A 12,600-nucleotide genomic window follows, 5' to 3' on the forward strand; every position below is an offset into this window, starting at 1 on the left:
GTTGAATTATCTTTTTGTTAAAGGTACTCATAAACGACGTTGAACATCTAGCTGTCTTATTCTATAGCGACGACTGCGAGGACTGCAAACAAATCTTAGAAGAACTCGAAACCATCGACGATGACACTGATAAACACAACATACAATTTGTCAAATCCATGGATGCCAAATTGGCATCCGAAATCGGCATTTTCAGTTTTCCTGCTTTGGTTTACTATGAAACTGGGGTTCCGATCATGTATGACGGTAAGCGAGGCTTTTGAGTATTTAATAATTTGCAAAAAATCAATTTAATGAACCTTATTATTATATTGCTATGTAATGGCAAACGTAACAGTACGTAGCGATTTATTGAAAATATTAAACAATTGAATTCAAGTACAAATGTTTCATTTAACGCAAATACAAGTTTTAAGTCAAATTAAATGTTAACAAACTAAATTACATATTATAGGTACAGAGTGAATTTTATACAGGGTGTTTCATTGAGAAACGGAAATACTTTAATGGTGAATAGAGGTCACCGAGGCGGTTCTAGATATACCACATTTTTTGTCCTACCGACTTTTACAACCGAGCTACAGGGTGTTTTATCGATTTTTCCCATTTCTTTCCTAAGCTATAACTTTAGAACCACCCTGTATATTTTTTTGATATTTGGTACACATATATCTCATTCAAAACCCAAACGACCTACATACTAACCATAAGAAAAATCCAGGTCCGGATTAACAAAAAATTATAAAGTAATTGTGACCTTAAAAGAACACCCTGTATATTTAAATTTTGAAAATCTGTTTGCATATTTGAAAAGAGCACAAAAAAATAAGTTTAACAGTTTGCTTCTATTTTTCGGCCAGACAATTTTATAACTTTAATTTTGAAATAATATTGAATTTTTTAAGATCTCTGACATTAAAAAGCATATATTATTAACCTTTAGTTATAAATTATTAAAGTTAATGAATAAATACTCATTTTAAAAATAATCAGTACTTATTTACCACATTGGAACGACCCAATTACTAATGACAAGAAAAATCCAGATCCGGATTAACAAAAAATATAAAGTAATTGTGACCTTGAAACAGCACCCTATATATTGAAATTTTGAAAATTTGTTTACGTATTTTAAAAGAGCATAAGAAACTGCGTTAAAATGTGCATGTCAAATTTTTGCGCCGACAATTTAATTACGGCAATTTTGAAATCATATTGAATTCTGTCAAGGTCACAAGAAGCTGCCAGAAAAATAAAGAACAATCCCAATGTAATTACAAAATCGATTCGAAATCTTTTAAAGCGAGCAAGAAAATGTATCGAACACAATGGCGGACAGCGGACATTTTGAGCAAATGTTATATTTCAATTATTTTTAATTTATGTTAAATTGTTGAATTATTTAAACGAACTTTTTTTATTAGATATAGCTGCTTTTTTAATTCTTTACTAAATCATTAAAATATCCCAATTCTCGCAATTCTAATTTTTAATGATGTGCATACAGCTACAAATCCAGAGAATCCATGAAGCCAAAGTAGTAATTAAGTATTTTTAAAATAAGTATTGATTCATTAACATTAAATTATTAAAAGTTAATAATTTATACCTGGTTTTTAATCTCAGAGTTCTTTAACATTTCAATATAATTTCAAAATTGATGTAATTAAATCAACGGCGAAAAATTTAAAATGGATCTTTAATCACAATTTTTTATGCTCTTTTAAAATGCGCAGACAAATTTTCACAATTTCAATATACAGGGTGTTGCTTCAAGGTCACAATTACTTTATATTTTTTTTGTTAATCCGGACCTGGATGTTTCTTGTCATTAGTAATTGGGTCGTTTCAATGTGGTAAATAAGTATTGATTATTAAAATGAGTATTTATTCATTAATTTTAATAATTTATAACTAAAAGTTAATAATACATGCTCTTTAATGTCAGAATTCTTAAAAAATTCAATATAATTTCAAAATAAAAGTCATAAAATTGTCTGGCCGAAAAATTAAAGCCAACCATTAAACTTACTTTTTTGTGCTCTTTTCAAATATGCAAACAGATTTTCAAAATTTGAATATACAGGGTATTGTTTTAAGGTCAAAATTACTTTATAAATTTTTGTTAATCCGGACCTGGATTTTTCTTATGGTTAGTATGTCGGTCGTTTGGGTTTTGAATGAGACATATGTGTACTAAATATCAAAAAAATATACACGGTGATTCTAAAGTTATGGCTTAGGAAGGAAATGGGCAAAATCGGTAAAACACCCTGTAACTCAGTAATAAAAGTCGGTGGGGCAAAAAATGTAGTATATCTAGAACCGGTTAGGTGGCCTCTATTCACCGTTAAAGTATTTCCGTTTCCCAATGAAACACCCTGTGTATATCGAACACCCCATTTTAGTGAGTAAGGGTCTTGTGACGCGGTTAATATTAGGTTTGTTCTAGCAAACAGTCAAACTAGTCAGAAACCGTCAGCAAACAGTTGGTCAGTGAGAGAACGAACATAATACAGTCACCAGTGCTATCCCCTCTAGTCGCGCTGGTCCACTATTCGCTGATGGTTTCAAACCGTTTGAAACTGATGCTAGAACAAACCTATTATTATTTTGGTATTTACACTGTTGTCAGACCTTCCGTTTGTTCTGGAAATCTAATGAATCTTACCCCACGACACAGAAATCAATTGTTTCTTAGTTGCAGAGGTTCACAGTGTCGGTTTTTAGTTCATTAAAACAATACGTATTTGTAGAATGTGTTGGCTGTTAGTAAATAACTACAACTGACTTCTGGAAGTGATTGTGCATGAAAAAATAATGACGGTTTATTGTATATGTAAACGTATGTCCGCAAATGCTTCGTTTACCGAGATACGGGGTATTGAAATTTCTCTTACGAACTGACGATTTATTTATTGTTCTCCTGAAGCCAGTTGCGATATGCAAATGAAATTGGGTGGATTTTAAGAAGTAGTTATTGCGCATTTTTACATAAAATTCAAATGAAAATTCATAAGAGTCAAATGTATTCGCGTAATCTACTATAGCTATCGAGAGTAATATTGTATTCGTTTGAATTTTCTATTATTGTTCTTATTACTGGTGCATTATCTGTGGTGCTATAATCTTTTCTAAATCTTTCTAAGTCTTTATGTGGTTTTGCTTTTGACTCGTATAATGTTTGGTAGTAGTTTTCGTTAATTATGGTCATTTTTTAAATTGCTGTAATATTCTGGTTTTATCAATAATTAGTTTTGTAATTAGTTTTCTACCTTCATTTGTTTCCTTCTTCTAGTCTCATCTGTCTTTCTTTTCTCGTGGTATTGAATTTACCTGTGTTATATTGTAATTCCTTGTGCCTTTCCTATACTTTTTCGTAATTATTCTGTTGATTTTTTTATTTCTATTTTATTGAGTGTTTGTATTGGATGTTAAGATTAGTGAATATTATATGAGAGTTTTTTAATGATAAATGAGTAAAATATCAAATACCTAATGAATTCTCGAAAATTGTTATTTTTTACATTTGTACAAAACAGTGGCGGATCTATACCTTTACTTGGGAAGAGGAAATTTCCAATGAAACAGCAACTAAAATACATCAAAAATATAAACCCAAACTCCATAAAAGACATAAATAGTAACTTCTAGGCATTAAGTTCCCTTAAATATTCCTACCTAACGGGTTTATTAGGTTTAATTTGTTTGTCTCGTGTTTAAGTTATGTCAGCTAATATATTATTATGTTTCAACAATTTTTTTTTTAATTTTGAACCTTGTTGAGGGGGATTTTCCCTTCCCCCATCTACCCGCCACTGAGAGAAAATCTAATAAAAATAATGTTTTACGTAAAACAGTAGAAATTAAGCATATTCCATACGTACTTGAGTTCAGTTGTTCCAATTATCAACACAATGCTGTCGAATTTAAATTTTGCCATGTTATAGGGGACCTTTTAAACGAGGACAAAGTTTTGGAATGGCTTGTAGACCAAAAAAGTAAGAATAAACGAATTTAACTATTCTTAATTTGTAACGTCATCAATATTTAGTCTAAATCGTAATGGATTTTTTTCTAAAACCACTTATTAAAATATTAAATAAAAATTCAATTTGAAAAATAAAAAAAACATTGGCTTAATACATGCGAGGAGATGCGAGGTGTGTTGCATGTGTCGGCTGCATGTTGCTGTAATTCTCTAGGTGATGATGATGATGACGACGATGATGATGATGACGACGATGACGACGACGACGACGATGAGGATGACGATGATGATGATGACAACAACACTGATGAAGATGATGACGACGACGATGATGAAGATGACGATGATGACGACGATGACGAGGATGATGATGATGACGTTGCTAGCGGTCTTAACTTAAAAATCTTAAAAGGATCCAAAAAATCAGGTAAAAGTGGGCCCTCTAGGTTCACTTATATAAAGATATCTTTCGGTGTTGTCCAAGTCAGATAGACAAATACAACATACATAAAATATATTGAAATATAAATAACGAAATCAAATAATAACTAAAATAAATAACGAAAAAATAAGATCTTATTAAAAAATTACTCAATTCAATATTAAGCATTTTTGGCAATTGACAATATAGGCGGGCTTTTGTCGAAAAATGTCGTTTTCATAGCCCCAAGCTAAAACTTGTTTTAATAGATATATTATAATGCCAATATTGCTATTGATTTATAACAATTTTTAAACAAATTATAAAAAATTACTTTTTCGTTTCGAAACTACTTTTTTTAATATCTAATAAAAGCTTAAGTCAAGTATGTAGTTTCAAAATTCGCAATTCAATTTTGATTTTATATTGCATAAGTCAGTGTAAAATTTCAGATCAATGCTTTTTAAATGTATTAATAATTTAAACACAGAATAAAATATTACATTATTACCGAGGGCCAAAAGTCCCTTAGAAGAAACAGAAAGTTTCTTTTGAATGAGATATTTGAAATTTATTAAAAACCACACTAAATTTTCTCTTTTTTCACCCCTGTAACTTATTAAAATAGGCATTATAGAAGTATAGAAGATTTCAGGGACTTTCAACCCTCGGTAATAATGGAATCTTTCATTCTGCGTTTCAATTTTTCAAAAATATTTATTAGTTTTCTCAGGATTTGACAAAAATGAATTCATTTAAAAAGCCTCCTCCTCCTCTATCTTTTCTCCTTGTTTGACAATTTCTGTCCAGTTATCTCTCTCCTGTACGTACTGTTTTGCTTTGCTTCGGAGAATGAGTAACCAGTTATGTTCTTTCTTTGGTCCGACCACTGTGCTGGAGATTTTCCTCTGGAACATTTAATCCGCTACGTTTCCTTCAACTATCATTCGTTCCATGCCTTCTATTCTAGTTATATGTCTAAAATATCTCAGAATATTTTAGTTGATAGTTGTGGTGACTCTATTTTTTACGTTAAGTTCTTCTAAATAATAGAGAAAACTAATAAATATTTCTGAAAAGTTTAAACACAGAATAAAATATTACATTATTACCGAGGGCCAAAAGTCCCTTAGAAGAAACAGAAAGTTTCTTTTGAATGAGATAGTTCCTCTCCTGTGCGTGCTGTTTTGCTTTGCTTCGGAGAATGAATAACCAGTCATGTTGTTTGTTTGGTCAGACTGTCGTGCTGGAGATTTTCCTCTGGAACGTTTAATCCGCTACGTTTCCTTCAACTATCATTCCTTCCATGCCTTCTATTCTAGTTGTATGTCCAAAATATCTCAGAATATTTTGGTTGATAGTTGTGGTGACTCTAGTTTTTACGTAAAGTTCTTCTAGTATTGAATTATTATTTCTGCGATGTGCGGTCCATGGTATGCGCAACATTCTATGATAGACCCTCATTTCAAATGCCATTATGCGCTTCGAATCGGATTTTTCATGTTTCTGAAGCGTAGGTGGTGCTTTAAAATGCTCTTAAAACGCTCTTAAAAAAACGCTCTTAAATGTCCGAAACAGATTGATATATCTTACTCTCAAGCTGAATCTTGTTTATATTGAAAGGATATGATGCTACATTATTATAATAAAAATTTTACCCACAGTAACCCAAGGAAACCTGCTTATTACAAACGATAGAATAAATCAATTTTAAATAAAAAAAATTATTTGTTGAAAAATTGTTGTAAATAAGCAGGTTTTGGTAATAAACTTTGGGTAAACTTTTTACTGTAATATTGTAGCAGAATATTTTTTCAATTTAAACAAGATTCAGATGGTGGGTAAAAAAACAATGTGTTTGTAACGTTAAAGTTCAAACCTTGAAGTTCAAAAGATATATCTTAGCAAGATTCCAACTACCAGTTCTTGGCTAATATCTTCTCTTTATATAAATTGGGTGCTGTTGTCCGAACAAAAGACAGAAACTAATCGTCATTTAATTAATTCTAAAGATCAAACTCAAAGAAATAACGAGAATCTCTTCATAAATGAATACAATGTCGAGAAAGTCGACCAATATGTATAATCTTGGAACAATAATCAACTCCACAGGTGATTACTTCCAGGAAATCAAAATCAGAATAGAAAACGATAAAGAAAATTTTAACAAAATGAGAAAAGTGCTCTGCACAATAGATTTGAAGTTGGAGCTAAGAGCTAGGAGCTGGGTGCTACGTTTTCTCGACTTTGTTTTATGGAATGGAAGGTTGGACCTTGAATGCCCCATCAATAAAAAAACTATAATCATTCGAGCTGTGGGTGTACAGAAGAATTCTGAAAATATCGTGGACAGAACAAGTCACAAACAAAGAGGTTGTGAGAAAGATGAATGAAGAAATGGAAATCTTAAATATCATCAAAACAAGAAAATTAGAACATATCTCGGACACAGTACATGTGGAGAGACACATCTTGCTTCAAATGGTTATGCAGGGAAAGATTCAAGGAAAATGAAGCATAGGTAGACGCAGAAGATCGTGGCTGCAAAGACCTGCGAGAATGGTACGGATGTATATCGAGTGAACTTTTCAGAGCAGCCGTCTCTAAAATCCGAATAGCTATGATGATTGCCAACCTCCGTCGCGGAGATGGCACTTAAAGAAGAAAGATCAAACCTTTTTCCTCCTTCAAACAATTATTCTCCGATAGATCTAAGACGGAACATTGTGTAACATCTGCCTTTGTAACAAAGCATGAAATAAAGACATATAAACTTTAATAGGAGTATAAGACTCTCTTAACAGGGGAACTCTTTGCAATACATAAAGCCATATCTCACGTTACAAAATGTTCTGAAATTAGCTTCCTAATAATTATAGGCACGCTAAATTCTTTAGAAATCATCTCTAAAATCCATTCTTCCAATCCTGTGGCCAAACTCATTAGACAAGAATTGCACAATCTAAATCACATAAACATTGCTTTCCTCTAGAATGCCATCTCATATTGGAATCACGGGAAACGATCTGGCAAATAAATATGCACGAGAAGCCTTAGCGGACGCAACTATTGAGATATATCCAAAACTTCAGCCACAGATCTCAAATCATATTTCCACAGCATCCCGGAGAACTTGAAACAACTATTCTTGAAGTGCGGTGCTAAAGTAATTAGTATTCAGTATTTAAAGCAATAAACTATTTATACAAACATTTTATTATTGTACTATTTAATAGATGTTAATGTTCTGTTTTTTTTTTTCGCTAATGGCCATATAGGCCATATATATGGCCATATAGGCTGATGCGAGTTTGCAAATAAATAAAACTAGATAATAGACTCGTGGATTTTACATTTTAAATAAGAATAGAAAAATTTATTTAAAACAAAAATGATTATGGTGTATATGCTTCTTTTCATGAGCATTTTTCAGTGCGTCACAAATGATAGAAAAAAAGGTAAGTCCGTGATAATATACATTTTAGTGACATGAGATTTTAGTTAAATCTGACAGTTGTCAAATTTTATTTGCAATTTGGCATAAATACAAATCAATTGTGTTTATTGCATTTATAGAATGGTATTTTCTTTGATTTGTATAGTCTTTTAAATTGTTCAGATTATATTCGTAGATTATATATTATATAATTCGCAAATTATTTTATTTTCAATTATAGCGCCATCTATTGACAACTAGAATAAATGTTATAAATGTCACCGACGAAATGTAATCACCGACGTGCGTTTTTTTCTGTCACATACAATTTAATGCGTTAGAAAGAAATAGAAAAACTGTGACGCACTGAAAGATCCTCATGAGAAAAAGTATACTTATCTGACTTGGGCAATGCCGAAAATGAGACTAAAGAAAGTTCCGGTACCTCCCACCAAATCCCTCAGTTAAATCGAGAGTCCGGCAGTCCTGGACGGTAGTACCCAGCTTTGGATTGGCGATACCTTAGCCTTAGCCTGTGCAAGCGCATGCCTTTTCCTAGCATTGCATGAAATAGGCATAGTGTCAGACTCTCATGTTCTCACCATGTTTGACAATTCTACTAACAGTAACGTTCTTATTTGTTATTATTATTTTCATGTGTTTATTCAAGTGGATTCTGACATTATGTTTCTTTCATGCTGCAGGAGATGGCTGCTTCTACATCGGAATGGGAGGTAAGACTGCCCTCGCCAATCCAACACAGTACCAACCGTATCAATGCTGTCCCAAACCCCCCGCAAAGGCCAGCAAGGTTGCCAAGCTTCAAGCCAAGCCCACACCGGCTCCAAAACCATCCAAGCAGGTAAGAGGAACTTGGTAGTTTTCTTGAAGATTGTTGGCATTTTAAGTGAAAGCTGTATCCAAACATCGTAAAGTTATATCTTAAATAAACCTAAATTTTTAATCATGACATAATTTTTGTAAAAAGTATTTTTTTATACTAGAGAGAGCTTTGTATACTCGAAAGAGCTTTTTATACTAGAGAGAAAATGAAAGTGAATGATCGATTATGTCTTCGCTACATTCTTTACAGCTACGGATCTTCCTTTTCTTCCTGTCTTTTTGTGTTTCTTTGCACATTATTTCGTAAGGATTAACTTTTTGTGGCCTGATCCGTTGAATTTTTAACCAGTTCATAGGATGGTTGTCAATGTTTTTCTTCCTCAAATTTCTCTCTAAATTATTGGTTGAAAAAATCTTCATTTGTCATTTTATTTGCAATAAACTTTTTTTTATTTCCACACTTTGCCGTTGTGCCATATCAGTCTTCTGGAACATATATGACCTTTGCTTTTGCTTCTATTTCTAGCCAAAATCAGCGTTGTATGGCAAATGTTTGGCCTGAAACAACTCCTCATTTGTGACCCAGTTAATCCATGGGATTTTAAGTATTCTTCCGATATCTCAAATACTTCAAATTTTCTGCACATCTTCGTTCAGGGTCGACAATTCATCACCATAGAAAAGGACAGAGACGACGTAGCATGGCAGCATTCTTACTTTCATGCCAAGTAAGAGGTTGTAGCTCTTGAAGAAGGCCGCTGTCCAGTTGAAGGTGGATCTAGATTTTCAGATGCGCGCTCTTATCTCTTGGTTGTTGGTTCATTCTTCATTTATTATGATACCGAGGTAGTTGTATTGAGTCACTCTTTCTATATGGTTTTGGTTGATGTAGAGTTGACCTTCTGTTATAGTTGGTCCATTTTATCTTTGCCCATGCGCCACGATTCATTTTCAAACAAATTAAGTCAAAACATAAAGTGAAACGCATGTCGATGTGTATATTTATATATTGTGTATACTGTATACTATACTATATACTATACACATAGACGTACGTTACATTTTATGTTTTGATATAATTTGATTGAAAATAAATCATGACGCATGGGCAAAGTTAAAATGGAACAACTATACAGGGTGGGGCATTAGTGTGACAAAGTCCAATTAATCGTTTCTCGTAAGAGATACGAAAAAAAGTTATTTAGGTAAAAATTGGGGCACACATAGTACCATAATATAAAAATATTTTCAAATATACAGGGTCGTCCGTATTGACAGGGTGACACAAACTTATGTTTTTTTTTTAATGGAACACCCTGTATATTTTTACATTTTTGGATTCTCCTCGATGTTTCCTTTCTTTAAATATATGGTTTTATAATATTATACGAGGTAGTTTAAAAGTTAATTACGTTTTTTTGTTAATTTCGCAGCAAAATCTACACCCTGTAGAATTTTAGTGATTTGACATAAAATTTTTATTTTACTTTCAAAGGATTTTTAATATAGTCTACTATTGTTGAACATTAACAGTATAGCGAAATGTTTAATTTTAGTATACAGGGTGGGTCGAAACCCGGAATGAGTATTTTCTGAGTTTTCTTAAATGGAACGCCCTGTATTTAAGTATTGTAATGAAATGATATTTTATGGTACTTTTTTATTTCTTAAGCATTCCCTATACCTAAGTGCTTTAATTTGTAAGTTATTCGTGATTCTTAAAGCCAAACATTAATTGTAAGAAAAATTACGGGAAATTTTATAGGTGGCTGTGAAAATATTTAATCAAAAAAAATTTTTGGAAAAGAAAATACATCATAATCTAGTCTGATCCTTAATTTATTACTATTGGATGAAATATCCAAATAAATTCGTAGTTAAGGTTGTTGGTGCGCAAAATATGAATAAAAACATACAATATTCTACCTAGTCGGCTATGACCCTAAATTTCCTTAAAAATTTGACATTATACTATTTTTATAGATCCAGTTGCTTTGTTACCATTACTAATATGTATTTTTCTTATGAGAAACTGATTAATAAGATTTTGGTGCTAGTGGAATATAACAAAAATGTGCCAGTAGCAATAAGAATTTTTCATCAGAAATTCCCTGATAGACGACAACTAAGAAGAGAAACGTTTAAAAATATACTAGAACGGTTTCAACGGACTGATCACTTAGATTATGATAAATCTGCTCGGATAAAAACTATTGTAAGTGAAGAAAACAGCAATTAAATGTAATCCTTAGTGTCACTGAGGATCTGCATATTGGTACAATCGTTCTTACAATCTAAGTATCTAGTCTGTTGAAACCGTTTTAGTATACTTTCAAAAGTTTCTCTTTTTGGTTGTCACTACTTGGCAAGTAGCTAATTTTTGTTATACTCTCCTAGCACAAAGCCATTTTAATCCGTTCCTCATTAGAAAAATTAATATTAGTAATGGTATCAAGTCAACTGGAACTATATAAATAGTATAATGTCAAATGTTTAAGCAAATTTTGTGTCATAGCCAACTAGGCAGAATTTTGTATGTTTGATTCATATTTTAAGCACCAACAACCTTAACTACGAATGTATTAGGATATCTCATCCAATATTAATAAATTAAGGATCAGGCTAGATTATTATGTATTTTTCTTCGAAAAATTACTTTTATTGGATATTTTCACGGCTACCTAATGAAATTTTACGTAATTTTTGTTGCAATTAATGTTTGCTTAAAGAATGACGAATAACTTACAAATTAAAGCACAGGGAATGCTTAAGAAATAAAAAAGTACCGTAAAATATAATTTCATTACAATACTAAAATACAGGGTGTTCTATTTAAGAAAACTCAGAAAATACTCATTCCGAGTTTCGACCTACCCTGTATACTAAAATTAAACATTTCGCTATACTATTAATGATTAACAGTAGTAGACTATACTAAAAATCGTTTGAATGTAAATAGAAAATTTGATGTCAAATCACTACAATTCTACAGGGTGTAGATTTTGCTACGAAATTAACAGAAAAACGTAATTAACTTTTAAACTACCTCGTATAATATCACAAAACCCTATATTTTAAGAAAGGAAACTTCGAGGAGAATCCAAAAATGTAAAAATATATAGGGTGTTCCATTTAAAAAAACATAAGTTTGTGTCACCCTGTCAATACGGACGCCCCTGTATATTTGAAAATATTTTAAAAATCTGATACTATGTGTGCCTCAGCTTTTACCTAAATAACTTTTTTTCGTATCTCTTACGACAAACGAGTAATTGGACTTTGTCACACTAATGCCCCACCCTGTATCTATTTCTAACATGATCATAAGCTTTCTTTTCTTTACGTTTATATTGAGTCCATATTGTTGACTGTAATAAGTTATTTTGTTCATAATTACTTGTACGTCTTCTCCTCCTCCTCAGTCGTTTCCTCATTGCTGAGTGTCGTGATTTCCTATAATACGAACAACTATCTCTTTCCATCGGCTTCTGTCCTGAGCTTCCCCCATGGATTCAGAGAATGCTTTTCCACTGACTTTCTGTACTTGATTCTGACCTCTATACTTCTGCGCCCTTTAACGTTTCCCGAAATATAAGTCTCTCAAGATTATCATCACTTCTTCTTGCAATATGGCCGAAAAATTTAAGACGGTGGAGAGACAAATAAAGGAAAGTCTAATATGAATATTAAGCTTGGAGGATTGAGTGATTTGTTCTGTGTTCCGTCCATGAGATCCGAAGCATTCTTCTACAGCACCACATTGCAAAGGCGTCAATCCTTTTTCTGTCGTCCGATTTCATTGTCCATGTTTCGGATCCGTAATTAAATATGGAAAAAATTAAGGCACGTACTAATCTTATTTTGATGTTTTTCGACAAGGAGCGATCTTTCCAGGTTTTCGATAATCGA

At 32.1% G+C, this 12,600-nt stretch overlaps 1 protein-coding gene across 5 annotated transcripts in view; it reads left to right on the top strand.

The window, feature by feature from the left end:
* Nucleotides 1-12,600, top strand: part of LOC126887293 (uncharacterized) — a 138,704-nt gene that overhangs the window by 83,057 nt on the left and 43,047 nt on the right. For all 5 annotated transcript variants that reach the window (XM_050654702.1, XM_050654703.1, XM_050654705.1 and 2 more), the window contains one exon: nt 24-246. In XM_050654702.1, the coding sequence (XP_050510659.1) occupies nt 24-246 (223 nt within the window). The remainder of the gene's footprint in view (nt 1-23; nt 247-12,600) is intronic.

Source organism: Diabrotica virgifera, chromosome 6 (genome assembly GCF_917563875.1).
Source record: "Diabrotica virgifera virgifera chromosome 6, PGI_DIABVI_V3a".
Lineage (NCBI taxonomy): Eukaryota > Metazoa > Arthropoda > Insecta > Coleoptera > Chrysomelidae > Diabrotica > Diabrotica virgifera.